The sequence below is a fragment of the Neolamprologus brichardi genome, chromosome 3 (assembly GCF_056152115.1).
Source record: "Neolamprologus brichardi isolate AB-2024 chromosome 3, ASM5615211v1, whole genome shotgun sequence".
NCBI classification, from domain to species: Eukaryota; Metazoa; Chordata; class Actinopteri; order Cichliformes; family Cichlidae; genus Neolamprologus; species Neolamprologus brichardi.
The window spans coordinates 10,254,855-10,273,230 of record NC_142106.1 but is presented as its reverse complement, the minus strand read 5'-3'; the positions used below and the strand labels follow the sequence as shown (position 1 = coordinate 10,273,230).

Below are 18,376 nucleotides of genomic sequence, written 5' to 3'. Positions count from 1 at the left end.
ATTTAAAGTCTCACACACAACCTGTCGAAAGGGGAGGGGGGCCGGCTGCTTCCAAATAGAGCACATGTCATTCATAATGTTGTAAATCCAAGCCCATTATGTATTCATGATTTGAGTCCTGGGTTGTGTGAAATCTCAGAAATAAACCTTAGACAAAGTGAATCTGTGAACTAAGGTGTAGGTGTGTTAGATCATGTTGTGGTGATCCTGGGGTTAAGGGATGGGTGTTCATACTGGAGTGCAAAATTAAAACCAAGATGGACAAGTAAAGTTCAAAGCCATCAGGTCCTCAGTGTTTCTACTCTGGTCGAAAGAATCCACGCTTCGTACTGATGTCCACAATTCTTTTATTCCTCTCACAATCATGGAGCACCGTGAAAACTAGAAACAAGTAAAATAATATCAATAGCACATATAATATTCATCTCAGCCACTTATTTCGTTTCACAAAGTGCACAAGTATTAAACAAATAACAGCATAATGATTTTTACCGTGTACGCCTTGAAAATCCAGCAGTAGAAAAGTTGTACATTCCAAAAAAAGTCCGCCGTGTTACCGTTCTGTCTTGTCTCTCCCGCGCACAACTTCCGGTTCCCGCGACTCACAGGAAGTGACTACTTCACAATAATTTTTTAACAGAAACATTTCTTATAAGAAAGATGTATCACTGGATTCATAGATTATCTTTTGCAAATGCAAATGTACATAAGCATGAGAAGCAAATAAAGAAAACAAATAGAAAACAATAACGATCTCAGACGCGCTTTGGTGTTGTCATGGCAACCCACACAAACATTTCAGCGTCAGCTACACTCCCACCAATTACCTTTGATTATTACAACTGTGAACGTAAATACACTGGCATTGCTCATTAAATCAATGGTAATTCCCAAGAACCATGTTGTTGTTTTAAAACACTCTTGCATTGACATAAACAATATTCTTTTCTCAACAAATGAATTCAACAATATGAACAGTAGAATTTACATCTCCATAACATGTGCATGAAGTACAGCATAATGACAACTTCTATTTTAGAAGGGAAATCTAATCAATGAATGGCATTTTCCCAATTTTAGCTGTTTTTCAACAGGACCACTAATTTCTGAATGGGTCTCTGAATGATGGAGGGTTGGACGAGGCGTTCGCCTCCCTTTCCTAACTTCCGATCACCAGTCTGGATTGTCACCTTCCGTACAAGTCCATCATCATCCTCATGTGCTTCCACAACCCTAGCGAGTTTCCATTCATTGCGAGGAATATCTTCCTCTTTCAGAATCACAATGTCACCCACCTCCACATTACGTCTTGGTGTATGCCATCACTGTCTCAGAGCAATATTGGCGAGGTATTCCTTTCTCCATCTGTGCCAAAATTGCTCAGTCAGATACTGGACCCTTCTCCACCGTTTCTTAGCATACAGGTCCTCCTTGACAAATTTACCTGGAGGTGGAAGTGGGATTGAGGATTTCATGGTGATCAAGTGGTTCGGTGTGAGTGGCTCCAAGCTTTTGGGGTCATTGATGTTATCAACAGTGAGAGGGCGGTTATTCACGATGCACATGGCTTCATAAAGGAATGTCCTTAATGAAGCATCATCCAACCTTCCCACACTGCAGGCAAGGACTGTGCCCAGTACGCTTCTCACTGTCCGGATTTGACGCTCCCATGCGCCTCCAGCATGACTAGAGTGGGGCGTATTCATCTGGAAGTCGCACTGATTTTCTGCTAGGTATGCAGTCACTCTTTCCTTATCAAGTTCTTTCAGAGCCTTTGCCATCTCGTTTCTTGCCCCCATAAAGTTAGTTCCCTGATCAGACCTAATGTGCCTAAGAGCTCCACGAAGGGCAATGAAGCAGCGCAAAGCGTTGATGAACGCGTCAGTCGTCAAATCCTCCAACATCTCTATATGCACTGCCCTTGAGCAAAAACATGTAAAGAGGAGGCCGTACCGTTTTTGGTCTTTGCGACCTTGTTTGGTGTGAAAAGGACCAAAGCAGTCCATACCACAATAAGTGAATGGTGGTGTGGGATCAACACGGTCACGGTCTGCCATCCGTTGCTCCTCTGGTGGCGCGCGGGCTCTCCTGCACTGTACGCACTGCCTGATGTATTGGGCTACAGCCTTACTTCCACCAGCGATCCAGTAACCATTGGCTCTCAGTGCATTGAGGGTTTGTCCTCTGCCTTGGTGTTGTATCTTGGTATGATGGTGTGCAATGATGAGGTTTGTAACAGCACCATCTTTAGGAAGGATCACTGGGTGTCTTAACTCGAGAGGCACAGATGCCTTCCTCAGTCTTCCTCCTACTCTCATTATGCCATCTTGGAGAAATGGGTCTAGCTGAAAGAGTTGGTGGTTGCAAGGCAGTCTTCCTAGTTTCTGGCTGAGCGTGTTTAACTCCTCTTGAAAAGCATCTTGTTGTGCAAGCTTGACGAGAGTCTGTGGAGCTTGCTTTCTCTCTTCCACGTTTAAAGGCTCAGCAGTCCTGATCCTCTTTGCCAGCCGCTGGATACGAGCAATGACGTTGACAGCTGTAGTCCATCTTGAGAACCGCAGCAGATGCTTCTGGATGTCAAACTGCCTTGCTACATCAACCTTCAACACCTGAGTAGTCCTCACCTCTGGGTCCCCCACCAGCAAATCTGAAGTAGCCTGTTTTGTGGCTATCTCTCTTTCCCATAGAAAGCTGGGACCAGAGAACCAATTTGACTTGATGAGGTCAGCTACTTTGAGGCCTCTCGAGGCATGATCAGCAGGGTTTTCTCCTGTGTCAACATAATACCATTTCCGTGCATCGGTGGTTTCTCGAATTCTCTGCACGCGGTTTGCCACGAACACATGGAACCTTCTTGCTTCATTATTGATGTAACCAAGCACGACCTTTGAGTCTGTCCAAAAATATTCGTCATCAATCTTTAGCGAAGGTTACAAATGATCTTCTTATGGCCTCTGACAGTGGACTCATCTCTGTGCTTGTCCTTCTTGACCTTAGTGCAGCATTCGATACTGTTGACCATAATATCCTATTAGAGCGATTAGAACATGCTGTAGGTATTACAGGTATTGCACTGCAGTGGTTTGTATCATATCTATCTAATAGACTCCAATTTGTGCATGTAAATGGAGAGTCCTCTTCACACACTGAGGTTAATTATGGAGTTCCACAGGGTTCAGTGCTAGGACCAATTCTGTTTACATTATACATGCTTCCCCTAGGCAGCATCATTAGAAGACATAGCATACATTTTCACTGCTATGCAGATGACACCCAGCTCTATCTGTCCATGAAGCCAGATAACACACACCAATTAGTTAAACTGCAGGAATGTCTTAAAGACATAAAGACCTGGATGGCCACTAACTTTCTGCTTCTTAACTCAGATAAAACTGAGGTCATTGTACTCGGCGCTGAAAAGCTTAGAAATATGGTATCTAACCAGATTCTTACTCTGGATGGCATTACCTTGGCCTCCAGTAACACTGTGAGGAACCTTGGAGTCATTTTTGACCAGGATATGTCCTTCAACGCACATATTAAACAAATATGTAAGACTGCGTTCTTCCATTTGCGCAACATCTCTAAAATTAGAAATATCCTGTCTCAGAGTGACGCTGAAAAACTAGTTCATGCATTTATTACTTCCAGGCTGGACTACTGCAATTCATTATTATCAGGATGTCCAAAAAACTCACTGAAAAGCCTTCAGTTAATCCAAAATGCTGCAGCAAGAGTACTGACAGGGACTAGAAAGAGAGAGCAGATTTCTCCTGTTTTGGCCTCCCTTCATTGGCTTCCTGTTAAATCCAGAATTGAATTCAAAATCCTGCTCCTCACATACAAGGTCTTAAATAATCAGGCCCCATCTTATCTTAATGACCTTGTAGTACCATATCACCCTATTAGAGCACTTCGCTCCCGCTCTGCAGGCCTACTTGTTGTTCCTAGAGTATTTAAAAGTAGAATGGGAGGGAGAGCCTTCAGTTTTCAGGCCCCTCTTCTGTGGAACCAGCTTCCAGTTTGGATTCGGGAGACAGACACTATCTCTACTTTTAAGATTAGGCTTAAAACTTTCCTTTTTGCTAAGGCATATAGTTAGGGCTGGACCAGGTGACCCTGAATCCTCCCTTAGTTATGCTGCAATAGATGTAGGCTGCCGGGGGATTCCCATGATGCATTGAGTTTTTCCCTTACAGTCACCTTTCTCACTCACTATGTGTTAACAGACCTCTCTGTATTGAATCATATCTGTTATTAATCTCTGTCTCTCTTCCACAGCATGTCTTTTATCCTGTCTTCCTTCTCTCACCCCAACCGGTCGCAGCAGATGGCCGCCCCTCCCTGAGCCTGGTTCTGCCGGAGGTTTCTTCCTGTTAAAAGGGAGTTTTTCCTTCCCACTGTCGCCAAAGTGCTTGCTCATAGGGGGTCATATGATTGTTGGGTTTTTCTCTGTATCTATGAAGCGCCTTGAGGCGACTTTTGTTGTGATTTGGCGCTATATAAATAAAATTGAATTGAATTGAATTGAATTGAATCTTGAGCTCTAGCTCCTCCCTTAACATGCTGCTCACAGTTGCTGAGGTTACTGCTGCAGTTAACTCAAGTCTCGGTATGGTAACTATTTTGGTTGGTGCAACCCTCGCCTTGCCCATGACCAAGGAGCAGAATACCCTTTCTCTGCTTACCACTCTGATGTAAGAGCACTGGCCGTACCCTTGACTGCTTGCATCGGAGAAATGATGAAGCTCTGCTCTCTGAATCTCACCAAGGCTGTCAGGTATGAAGCATCTTTGAATTTCAATTCTTTCCAGGTTCTCCAAATCCTTCATCCAAGTCTCCCACCTTAACTTCAAGCCTTTGGGTAGTGGCTCATCCCACCCTGTGCCTCTCTGACACATCTCTTGCAGCACTCTTTTCCCTTCAAGAATGACTGGGGCAAGAAACCCCAAAGGGTCATACAAGGAGGCCACAATTGAGAGAATCCCTCGACGCGTTGCTGTTTTCTCCCCAAGTGACACCTTGAAGGAGAAGCTATCATTTTCAATGTTCCACCTTATACCTAGCACTCTTTGAACTGGTAAATCATCGTGATTAAGATCAACATTCTTTACCTCCGTAGCACGCTCTGCAACATCAACAGAGTCAAGGACCTCTCGGCTATTGGAGAGAAATTTGTGAAGGTGCAGCTTTCCTTTGGCACACACGGCTTGGGCTTCTTTGACCAGTTCAATTGCCTTACCCACCAACTCTACACTTATGAGACCATCGTCGACATAGAAATGCTTCTGGATGAAGCTAGCTGCGGAGGGGTACTCTTTCTCACATTGGCTGGCAAGGTGTTTCATGCCATAATTGGCGCAGCCAGGGGAGGATGATGCTCCAAACAGGTGAACCTTCATGCGGTACTCTCTGGGTTCAGAGTTTGTGTCTCCATTTTCCCACCAGAGAAACCGCAGGTAGTCTCTATCATCCTCGTTGACATGAAACCTGTGGAACATTTTCTCCACATCACACATGACTGCAATGGGATGTTTACGGAAGCGGCACAGCACGGCTGTTAGGCTATTTGTGAGGTCAGGTCCTGTTATCAGATGGTCGTTTAAGGAGGTGCCTTCATACCTTGCAGAGCAGTCGAAAACCACTCTGATTTTGCCTGGTTTTCTGGGGTGGTAAACTCCTTGATGTGGGATATACCAGACTTTCCCCAGCTCTGCTTGGTTTTCCACTTTCTCTGCATCTCCATCCTTGAAGACACCTTCCATAAATCTCACGTAGTCTATTTTGAATTTGGGATCTCTGTCCAGCTTCCTCTTTAGATGCTTCAGCCGTACTAACGCCAGCCTTTTGTTGTCTGGGAGATGCGGACATGCTTTGAAAGGGAGAGGCATCTCCAGGTGACCATCCTTATTTTGTTGGATTCTGTCTTTCAAGATCTGCAGGAAGGAAATATCTTCTTGAGATATGCTTCTGTCACCAGGTTTTGTGTCTGCAAAATCGGACTCCAGGGCCTTGATGACAGCAAATGGTGTTATGGGTGGCACCTCTCTGACAGACACTCGATGGCAAAAACCAGTCACATCTTTAGCCTGCACACACTGTGGTGCGCTTCCCACAATACTCCAACCAAGGTCCGTCTCAATAGCATAAGGCTCATAGTCGCCCCCAGTGATGACCCTTCTTGGAATTAATGCTCTGGAGCAGTCGTATCCAATCAACAATCCAACACCACAGTCCATCAACGGGGGTATCTCCTGGGCCATGCTTACAAGATGTTTCCATTTGTTGGCTGTCTGGCAAGTGGGAATATGTGTGCGGTCAAGAGGAATGAAGTCCCTTGTGTAGGCAGGAGGCAAACTGATGGAAACATTAGAGGAAAATCCTCTAACTTTGAGCTCGCATACTCTTTGATTCTTCACGACTGAGTCTCTCCCCATCATGGTGGAAAGTTTAAGTTTCACTGGTTCCATTGTTGCTTGTAGCTTTTCGCACACCTCCTGATCAACAAATGTGTGACTGCTTTGAGTGTCCAATAGTGCATACACTAGGGTTTCAGTGTCCGGAGCACTAAGCGTTGAGATCCACACTGGGACTATCATCGACGTACTCCCACCTTCACCTCCACTCACACAACATGATAATGACGACGTACTTTCTTCAACTGCGCCTTGTGTTGATGCTGCTGTAGAACGATCTTCATGCAATGGCGTTGGGTGACTCTTTCTGCATATGCCACACATGGCCCTGTTCCTACAGTCTTTAGAATTGTGACCCTTTCTTAGACATGCAAAACACAACTTATTTTCAAGTATGCATTTTTTCTTATCTACAGACATGTCCATAAGCCTCTTGCATTTATGTATGGAATGGTTCTCACTACAGCAAATACACTGGCCATTATTGGAATTTTGTGTTGGTGTGGTCCATTTCTTTGGTTTCCCTGCATCTCCCAACTTGATTTCACCAGGGTCAGATTTGGCGGTGGAGCTTGATGGAATTGGGGGTTTCACATTTGTGGCAAACGTGTTTGCTTTTGAACGCTTCATCTCTCTTGGTGGTGCCTCTGCAGAGTGCCTTAAGGCATGTAAGGATGACACTGGATTGCATGCTATGCGTGACTCCTTAGAGATAAAGGAAGCAAACTCATGAAAGCTTGGATAGTCGTTGCCCCGATCTAGCTGCTCTGTGACATAACGGTTCCATCTAGATGTCACCCAATCAGGAAGCTTGACTAGTATTTTCTGATTCTCCTCACAGTCGTTAAGAACCTGTAAGCCCTTTATGTGAGGCATGACATTACTACATGTTTGGAGGAAATCACTGAACTCTCTTAACTTCAGATATTCCTTTCCACCAATCTTCGGCCACCCATTTAGCTTCTCTCTGAAAGCCCGCTGCACTACAAAGGAATGGCCATATCTAGCATTTAACCTATCCCATGCTTGTTGATAGGCTTCTTCACCTTTTCTGTAGAAGCTGCCTTCAAGAGAGGATTTTGCCTCACCTGCTATGTACCTTTGCAGGTAGAATAGCCTGTCTGCAGGGTCAGAGCATCGTCTCTCTATGAGGGCTTTGAAGCTTATGCTCCATTCTGTAAACTTCAGAGGATCGCCCAAGAATACAGAAGGTTCTGGAGTTGGCAAGCGAGTGAGAGCTAATGACTCTTGTAGCGATTGGACCAATGATGTCTCGTTTTGCACAACCTGCCGTTCTTGATCTGGGATGTGGTGAGCGAAGGGGTGAGCATCACTCACTTTGCTGAATGGAGGACTGCGTGTCCCATCCCTTCCCTCTTCTTCAGTGTAGACATTTAGCTTTGCCTGAATTACATCAATGTCCCTCTGATTTTCAAGTTTTCTCAACTGCTGACGTTGAGCTTCGATGGCAGCTTCCATATCAATTTCGGCTCTCTTTGCAGCCAGCTGAGCAGCCACTTCTGCCCTCATAGCTGAAATGCTAGGTGACTCTGAGAGATGGTTAGAATTGTGACAGCTGGGTGCAGTAACTCTGGAGGCTGTGGATCCATATATGGACCTAGCGTATTCATTATCAAGTAGCATGCGTAGCCTTGATCTTTCTGCCACTGTGTCAAACTCACCTTCGTCTTCAGTCAGACGCACTCTCATCAGCTGCAGCAAGTCGGCCGTCACGGCTGAGCATGCATCGATCTTTCTTCGAATTTCTTGACTTGGTGAGGTTTGGAGTCGAATTCTGTCATACTGTTCCTTTAATTCAGACTCTAGCTTCTCAGCCTCATCCATCATGTCATACATGTCACTCTCAGAGCATACTTGCTTTAACCTTGTGCGAATGTCTCTTACGTTGCTTTTCCATTTCTCATATGTTGCTTTGAACCTCTTCTCCTTTTGAGTTAACGCTTGATCTTTCAGTTCCTGCATTTTTGGCGTTAATCGCCTTTCACGAGAGGATTTTCTTGTTTTTGTCTCAGATTTCTCGGACACTACACTTTTTTCCTCTTCCAAATCAACTGCATCTTGTACTTCTGACATAACATCAGGGTGACTATGACCATCTTTAGACATTTTCAGACTTTAAAGGGGGTATCTTATGAAGAAGACAAGATATCTAAGGTAATTACAAGAATGGAATGGATGTAATAGGCGGAGAATTATTAAAATTAACACAAAGGCACTTAGATTCTTACGTATGACAGCAAATAAATCTTCAATTTCAGCCTTCATGAAGCTTGCAAACAATAGGTAAGAAAACAACAATTTCCAGAACTTTCACAGATTGTCCCTTTTTTTTTTTTTTTTTTTTTTTTTTTTTACACAGTCTGAAATTTGAACACTATTAATTTCTTGTCCATTATAGCAAATTTGTAGCTCATGTTCTATCCATCAACTCATAAGGTATAATAACTGCGCAATATAGCCTGAGGACTCACGCTTTAGCCTGAAACCGCTTCTTGGAGTGTCCGCTGAATCTGCAGCTCCCGATTGGTTGTTACAAAATGCAAAGCAACGTGTCCACTGAAGCCTGTAGCTCGCTGCAGGATGAGAAGCAACCGATAATTGTAGCTTGCTGCAGGATTAGAAGAGCTTTGCACACCAAAGCCTGTAGCTTGCTGCAGGAGGAGAAGAACTTGCACACCGAAGCCTGTAGCTTGCTGCAGGAGGAGAAGCGCGTTGCAAACCGAGACCTGTAGCTTGCTGCAGAATGAGAAGAGCTTTGTACACCGAAGCCTCCAGATGGATTGGGCCACGTTTTCACTGATTCTACTCTGGTCGAAAGAATCCACGCTTCGTACTGATGTCCACAATTCTTTTATTCCTCTCACAATCATGGAGCACCGTGAAAACTAGAAACAAGTAAAATAATATCAATAGCACATATAATATTCATCTCAGCCACTTATTTCGTTTCACAAAGTGCACAAGTATTAAACAAATAACAGCATAATGATTTTTACCGTGTACGCCTTGAAAATCCAGCAGTAGAAAAGTTGTACATTCCAAAAAAAGTCCGCCGTGTTACCGTTCTGTCTTGTCTCTCCCGCGCACAACTTCCGGTTCCCGCGACTCACAGGAAGTGACTACTTCACAATAATTTTTTAACAGAAACATTTCTTATAAGAAAGATGTATCACTGGATTCATAGATTATCTTTTGCAAATGCAAATGTACATAAGCATGAGAAGCAAATAAAGAAAACAAATAGAAAACAATAACGATCTCAGACGCGCTTTGGTGTTGTCATGGCAACCCACACAAACATTTCAGCGTCAGCTACACTCAGTTTAGAAAAAAGAGAAAAGAAGAGGAAGAGAAACGAGCAACAGATGCAGGTAAGCAGATGTGTGATTGGATAATGGCAGGTCATCCTGAAACAATCAGAATCAGAATACTTTATTAATCCCTAAGGAAATTATGTGGGTTACAGTTGCTCCAAGAAGAAATGGTAAAAATAGTAACAGCAAAAGACTAAACTCCAAACATTATGTTACAGATTTTAATATTAATTAGTCATTGTCAGTTGTTGATTTGTCCTGTTCTCATTGTATGACGTATTATGATGGCTGTTTGGTAGCCGTTTGCATACTATGTATACTCTCTCTCTTCATATGTGTGTGTGTACAACAGCTTTATGTTAATGTACAATCCTTAATATGTTTTGCCTGCCAAACAGGCTAGGACCGCCACTGAACAGTCATTAAGTTGTCGTCACATTGTGAATGTTGAAACATGCAGAAACACAGACAGGTGAGTGTGTCACCTGTGACAGTGATCCAGCTGTTAGTGAGGGGAGGGGCTGTGTGTCTGTGAAGGTGTGTCTCAGCTGGAGGAGCCAAAGATGACATGAGGGTGTCAGCTTCACACACACTTGAAAATAAGAAAACGATTATTTAAATTTTTTTTAAAAAACGGTGTAAATTCTTTCATCTTTAATATAATCATCAGCGTTGCTGCTTTACCAGGTGTAAACAAAGTTTAACATCCAGGCACCCATGAAAAAAGAAGTTATTAAATTTAATGGAGTTAGAAGTTAACAGGAAGTTAGCTCGCTAGTTTCCACCTAAACATTTCATACCATTGTTACATGCATGGCCTAAAATTGCATATTTTGACGCGCGTAAACAGGAAATGTGGGAGGGATGTGGGAGGAAGTTGTGCATCTTTGCTAGATGGCAGCTGTGGAGCTAGCGTTTGAAGAGAGAGTCTCCCTTCTCCCGTTGTGGTCCTACAATAAAGCTGCCTTTTCAGTTAAATTCCCATATGAGAGTCCTGCATTTGGGTCCGTCCTCCTGCCAGCCACACAGCCAACTGCGACAATCACAGACCAAATTTATCTACCGGCTTGACTGGTGGCTGCAAAACATTGCAAGATAATCTTGGTCAGGTATTCTTCCAGTCCACAACTTTACCACGAGTGTTGTTATATCAATTTGGAGGGATGACTCTATTATCTATATAGTCCACTTTGGATGGTCTGATTTAGAAGAGACGATTTCCAAGAGTCGAAGTGGGGCTTCCTGACAGAAACACAATTCAAAATCTATTTTGTTTGACAGGGAGATGATGGATTACATATCACAAGGATAGAATAATCCTTTAATTGTCCCACAAGGGGAAATTTGGGTGTAACAGCAGCAAGTAAACACATATACAAACAAACAGTACACAAGACACAGAACAGAAACATACACAATTTTTACATATTTACATGAAGGACAATGGTTACCAAAAACTGAGTACCATACTGTTGTTAAATTAAATTAAATTAAATACAGATAAGAGGCAACCCTGGTTATAGTGAGAATCGGTTGATAAAATAGAGCAAGAAACAGCGCTGATGTAAACATCTGTGTTTGTTGGGAGCAGTTCTGATTGTACAGTCTGACAGCTGCAGGGAGGAAGGACCTGCAGAAACGCTCCTTCATGCATCGAGGATGCAGCAGTCTGTCACTGAAGGAGCTCTGCAGTTCAGCAACATCTACATGCATGGGGTGGGAGACTCTGTCCATCAGAGATGTTATTTTGGCCAGAGTCCTTCTGTCTCCCACCACCTGCACTGGGTCCAGGGTGCATCCCAGAACAGAGCTGGCCTTCCTGATGAGTTTATCCAACCTCTTCCTCTCAGCTGCTGATAAACTGCTGCTCCAACATACAACACTGTAAAAATGACAGATGCCACCACAGAGTCATAGAAGGTCTTTAAAAGCGCTCCCTGGACTCCAAATGACCTCAGCCGCCTCAGCAGGTAGAGTCTGCTCTGACCCTTCCTGTAAAGAGCTTCATCCCTGTACTTATACTTTTGTGTTGCTCTCTCATCACATTTTCATTATTCTCATCACTGCTTAAAACAACACACATCTCTCTCTCTGTTTTTTTTAACTGTCCTTTCTCCAAAACAGAAAGTAGCATTACAGCTGTTTCAGGCTGAGAAACACCAAACACTCTTCGTATTATCATTCATATGTCATCCACACAACTATTTTATTTCTTTTTGTCCACTGGGCAGGTGACCTGCAGAATCATGTCTGCCCCAGCTGGATACCTTTTCACACACACCGTGACCTCAGACACGCTCACAATCACTTCTGCTTAGAGCACAATTTCACTTCATTCGTCAGACTTCTTTTAAGTTTGCAGCAGGCAACGTGACTGAGTATTGTGTCAAGATAAGTAGGAAGACCACGCTATAATGGACAGTTTAAGGAAAAGGTCAACTTTACAAGGAATCTTTTTGTTTTGTGTTTTGACAGAAAGATGAGACGTTTGATGTCTTTGAAGTCTGAGCTCTGGGCTTGAGTCACAATGTGGTTTGGTTAGCTTAGCTTAGCATGATGGCTGTAAACAGGGTGAGCAGCTAGCTTGTCTCTGTCCACAGTCAAAGATAAAGAGCAGCTGTACCTGGGCCTCCTTGTTCTGATGGTTGTTTGTCCATAACGGACGTCTTCAGTTCTCACTGCTGAGTAGACCACAGCTGAATCAGTCTCTGTGCAATAAACACATTAAAATTACTGCAACAGTGCTGTGATATTATTACACTACAGCGATGGAGACATTTCATTCTTTTAAGCTTATTAAAAGCATTAAATGGTGTCTTTTTATAAATTTATAAATAGCAGCAACTTTTCACAGTTTTTATTTTTAATCTTAACACCTCTGCAAAACAGTGAGAACAAAGAAATCAGGAAGTTTCTGAGAAAAAGAAGAAGGACGACCACAGAGCTGCAGACTGATGCACTTTTACCACAGAGCATGAAGGAAACATGCAGGACCAGTGTTATCAGCCAAACCCAAACACACTTCAGCAAGAAGCTCCATCAAGTCACTGATGGATATAAAGGACATTTTATCTGTTCAGTCTCTTCATATGTCTCATGTTCACATGTTCCATATTTTAACTGTGTGTACCGACAAACACGCATGTGTGGGCCTCGTCTGAGCCCTGACATTTATGGCTCAGTCACAGCACTGCTGAATGTGATGTCATCCAACAACAAATACCTGCTGTAGAGCTGCAACAAAGTCCTTCTAGAAGCAAATCCACCCACTCTGTCTACATGGCTGTGGACACAATTTAAACACTGAGGCTTCAAAATGCAGCATCTACAACACTCACTCTGCCTCCATCCAGCCTTTATTTAGATTTGATGCATCAGTCTCCATGGTGATGAGTACAATTGGCAGCTGAAACTGTTGTGAACTTCTCCATGAGTCATATTTCCTGTTTCAGAGCTGCTGATTGGCTCTTTGGGCCCTTTACCTTCAGGAGTCATGGACGAAGCACTGAAGTCGTTCACAGAGAGAAGTGTGAACTGATCAAGCAAAGAAACTGAAACATTTTAAATGGAAGAAACTGAACTGTTTCCTAATTCCTGTGACTCTGACCTTTGACCTGTGTGTTTATTATCTTTATTATTTTTTAAATCTTTGATGTTTGATGTTTCCCTTTGAATCCCCCTGAAGATACTGACAGTGAAGCACGTACATAATACTCCAGCCTTTCAACTCTGAGCTTATTTAGTTCTATTAATACACTGAAATCTCATTTGTGTCATGAAGAAAGTCTTTAATCAAACAGAATTCAAAGATCAGAAACATTTCATATATGGAGTTAAACATGAATCATTGTTTCAACAATAGATTTATTGTTGTCATAAACAGACAAGAAGACAACAACAAACTGCTCCTCCCATTCAACACATGTCAGTCCATATCCCAGCAAACTAAATCATCTCCATTTACACATCAAATAGAAACATGAATCACTTGTAATGATTAGAAACTTGATAGAATTTCAAATCTAGTTTGGGGAGTCATTCAGTGAGAAACAGTGAAATGATTTTCCATGTGAAAAGGTGGACAGCAGAAACAGAAAGAAACAGTGAGAACTAAAAGAGAAACAAAGAGCTTTGGAACAACGAGGCAGCAGGAGGACAGCTGCAGTTTAACAGCTTCAATTCACTGACAGGAAACAACATTAGAAACATCATCATCCTCAACTCATCTGCTGCACTGACACTGACACCTTCAACGGACACACCTTCACTTTACCAACAACAGTGTTAATGTATGGAAACATCCTGTGAGTGAAAGTGTGTGTGAAGGTGTGTATGTGTGTGTTAGTATCAGGATCAGAGAACGACAGCTTTCCTCTGTTCCAGTCCAGATTCACTCTGATCCTCTGGAGCTTCTTCTGGACTGAGAGATCAGTGACACCAGCTGATGGTGAGTGTGTGTAGTATTTATCTTCATAGAAACATATTATCCATAATCCAGACAGTATGCTTCCCTTCCTCTGCACAGACTCTGCTAACACACCCAGTCTCCACTGTGTACTGTCTCCTACATCAACATCCCAGCTGTGAGTCCCTGAGTTAAAGCCCTCAGAGCCCAGGACAGAGTAGTAACGATCAAACCTCTCTGGATTATCAGGAAGCTGCTGCCTCTCTCCTCCTCGTCTCACACTGGTCAGATCTTCAGACAGGATGAGATTTGGATGAGCAGTGTTTGGGTCCAGAATGAGAGGAGTGTAGGAGACCATGTCCTTCATGTTGTTCCAGATGTTGAAGGTCAGGTTGCCCAGGTGTTTGGCCTGGTCTATCAGAGCTCCTGAGGGCAGCTGTGGATCATCCAGCAGGGGGCAGCGCTGGACTCTTTCCACTGCAGCCTTGTAGTTGTGCAGGAATGAGACGTCTTCAGCTCTCAGCTCCTCCTCTGTGGCTCTGACTGTGTCTGAAAGAGCTGCTATCTCTCTGCTCAGAGCCTCCATCTTCTCCTTCAGCATCCCACTCTTCTGCTCCTCTTCCTCCCTCAGTGCAGCCAGCCTGGCCTCCTCTTCCTCTGCTAGAAACTGGTGAAGCTTCTTAAACTGCTCCTTAATCTGCCTCTCTGTGTGTCGGGCCTGGACCTTAATGTGTTCTGCTGTTTGATCAAACTTCACTTGAACTTCTTCACAAACCTTTAACTTCTTCTTTAAGGGCTCCAGAGTTTCCTGAAGTTCCTTCTTGTGTTGTTGTGCAGCTTCATCGATGGGTCTGAATCTGTGATTGGTGTGTTTTTCTGAGGCACAGCAGACGAGACACACTGGCTGCTGATGGTCCAGACAGAAGAGTTTGAGTTTCTCAGAGTGCAGACTGCAGAGAGCCTCTGAAGCTCTCTGATCTCTCTCCTGTAAGAACGACTCACACAGGTTCTTTAAAGCTCGGTTTAAAGGTGGATCATAAAGTGATAGTTTCTTACAAACTGGACACTCGTGTGTTGGTCTCTCTCTCCACCATCTCTTCAGACAGTCTTTACAGAAGCTGTGGCTACATGACAGAAGAACAGGATCTCTGAAGACCTCCTGACAGACCGGACAGCAGAGATCCTCCTCTGATCTGGAAGCCATTGAGTCTGTGAGTGAAGCTGAAAACAGCAGACAGGAAGTACAGTCAGTCCTGGCTCCCCTCCCTCCTCTACCACCTTCACTGAAACTTCCTTTGAGTCGTGTTTTTGCTCAAACTCACATTCAGTGTGTGGAGCGTCAGCAGCTTGAAGCAGCAGTGTTGGAGTTTTCCACTTTTCTCTCCTGTAGCTGGACTCACTCAGAGGAAGCTGCTAGTTTGGTCTGAGCTCAGTCTGATCGTCTGTGCGTCTCTCTTTACTGAGGACGAAGAACTTCCTGTTTCCTGGTTTGTCACATTTGAGTGACGTGAGGGGAGGAGACAAATGTTGCTGTTTGACTTTTAACTAAGGTGTGTTTCAATCCTGCCTGCAGCTCAAAAGCTGTAAAACAGGTTTTGTGTCTTTTCACCTCCACAGGTCACAACATGAAACCTGTTGTGAAGTTTATAAAATAAAGTGTCACTCGGTGGTGCAGCTGTTTGTCAGCTTCTATTTCAGACTTTGTTCTGGTTCTTGTTCAGGTTCCCAGCAGTGGGAGTGTAATGCAGTCACACACACACAGGTGGTGTTAAGGTGGATTCACTTAGTTACAGACTGTGGTGTTATTTCTTGTAACTAAGGGTGTGTTTGACTCCAAAGTTCAGACATTAACCTGCCAGAAGTTGTAAAAGTTACTGATAAAGAGCTTTTATCTCATTTCACATGCAGGTCAGAGCATGAAAGCTGTGATGCAGCAGTTTGAGAGAAATTGCTGCTGATATAAAATATTTTTTGTGGTTTTACAAAATATATAAAAGAGCAGAAAGAAAAGAAATAAGTGTAAAGAGTGCAGCAAAATGCATGTTTTAGTGTGAGTTGGTTCATCTGATCTGGTTGTGTAAAAGTCACTGCATGACACTGAGTGTTACTTTTGTGTTACTGACACTCATCTCTGACATCTCTTTCTCTTACTTTCTTTTTTCTGTTATTTAGTCAAAAATCTTTCAAAGAAATAATGAATTCTCCACACGTGTTTGAAGGTTGCTGATACGTTCATCTAGCACAGACCTATTGCTGGAACGCCAAGACAATTCTACTACAATGACAAAAACAAGACGCAAGTCACCAGAGCTCTTTGTGTTGCTCGTGCATGAGGGAGAGAACTGTGACGAGCATCGTTCCCTCCAAGTAAGCAAATGAATGTTAATAGTCAAACATAGAAATTAACATTTGCAAAATCATTCCAGCTTTGTGGTGCATCTCCTCCAGGTGTGTAAATCACACATGCAGAGTGGTTTGAGTTCCTCAGAGCTTCATAAATGTCTCTTCCAGTTGTTTCTATCACTGTCCATATGACCAGAGTCCAAATGTATGCAGACATGGGTATAACAAACATACCAGTTAGTTTTGCTGTTTGTCAATGTGGCTTTCAGTTATCTTCAAGGCTGCAGGCCTTTGTCAGCACTCCTGTTTTATGGCCTCTATCAACCCTCATCACCTCATTTCATGCATTCTTCCTGTGGGGGGATACTTATGACTCCTCTATTGTCCTTTCGTCTCTGCAGAAAACCTTTTTTGGAAAGGGTATTGGATTCAATTATTTTACTGCTGTTATAACCCCACCTGTTGAGTCACTTCAGCAGTCTTGTTCATGATGCAAATGACAACAACAATGACACAAAGGAAGACCGTCTTCAGAGTGTCAAAGTATGCATAGCACAGTGACACAGCATTAGGTGATGTTCATAGGAAATTGCTGTCAGTCATTCCCCGTCACCACCATAGCTTCTGGTTTCTGTTCACAGAATAATGATGCCATCCTTGAACTTCCTCTCTGCACGGTCGATTGGAGCTTGGAACGCTCCCCTCATCCTTCAGATCTCCATCTGTTGTCCACAATCTCCTCGTGATTACCTCTGGAAAGGCCTGTGGCACAGCTCTTCTTCCAATGCAGCTTTATGGTCATTGCTGTGGTTCCAGAATCTTCTCATGATGACCAGTAGGTCCCCAAACAGCATGACCTTTGACCTCAACCCCTGCCTGGGCTGTCAGCTATGGTCCCTACTTCTCGCTGGGTCTCTGAAGATTTCTCAGGAGATTCCACCCTTGGGATCATTTCTTCCAGCAATGCTCTGCTGCACCTGTATCTCCTTACTAGAGGAAAAACTTCTATTTGGAAAACATGTCAACCATCATCAAACCAAATTTTCCTTTCAGTTCAGTGAACTTCACTTATCAAAAAAAATATAATTATTAATTATTTATTAATTATATTATTCGTTTATCACGTTTTCACTTTCACTTATAAGCCATCAAAGTGTTTATTATCTTTACCCAAATGATTGGAGCAGAACAAAATCTATAAGCTGTAAAAACTTTATATTTGAAGACTAAAGAGACCCAGGAAGTGGTCACAGGACGAGGGTGACAGACTGTCTGAAGTAGTTAGAGCAAGACAAGGCTGTTGGACCAGGTGTGCTTGCTTTTGAAACTGTGTCTTAATTCCACCTGTTTCACATACAAGGGTCAGTTCTACAGGCAGGAACATGGGTGTGCCGTGGGCTCCCCAGTTTCACCCATTGTGGGTAACTTGTATATGGAAGACGTGGAAAAGAGGGCTTTGCTATCCTACCCTGAAACACCACCAAGTCATTGGTTCAGGTATGTGGATGACACCTGGGTGAACACACAAACCTCCATCTCTGGTTTCTTTGACTGGAGGTTGTTGATGATTTGATGATTTCACAACACTGTATGTGATGTCACTGGTGATGTCATCTTCTCCATCTGCTGAAATGAGTTAAAGTAAACACTTTTATGATTTAAGAATCTAAATGGACCAAATTATGATGACAGAATGAAAACAAAATACCACAATGAATAAGAATGAATATGTACAAACCTTCAAGTTTCCTGTGAACACATCGTCTCACCAGCAGAACCAGTAACACCAGTAGAACTACAACAGAGACTACATATAAGTAAGTAAATCTTATAAGGCTTATATGATTTACTCATGAAAGTGGCCACTTTCTCATTAC

At 43.2% G+C, this 18,376-nt stretch overlaps 2 protein-coding genes across 2 annotated transcripts in view; one reads left to right on the top strand and one right to left on the bottom strand.

Moving 5' to 3' along the window:
- Window positions 1–18,376, top strand: part of LOC148103446 (coxsackievirus and adenovirus receptor-like) — a 76,905-nt gene that overhangs the window by 46,187 nt on the left and 12,342 nt on the right. The gene's annotated exons all lie outside the window — the stretch shown is intronic.
- LOC148103447 (nuclear factor 7, brain-like) lies at window positions 13,569–15,360 on the bottom strand. Its single transcript, XM_087838721.1, has one exon. It carries the CDS (start codon window positions 15,358–15,360, stop codon window positions 13,969–13,971), a length of 1,392 nt encoding a protein of 463 aa, XP_087694847.1. The 3' UTR covers window positions 13,569–13,968.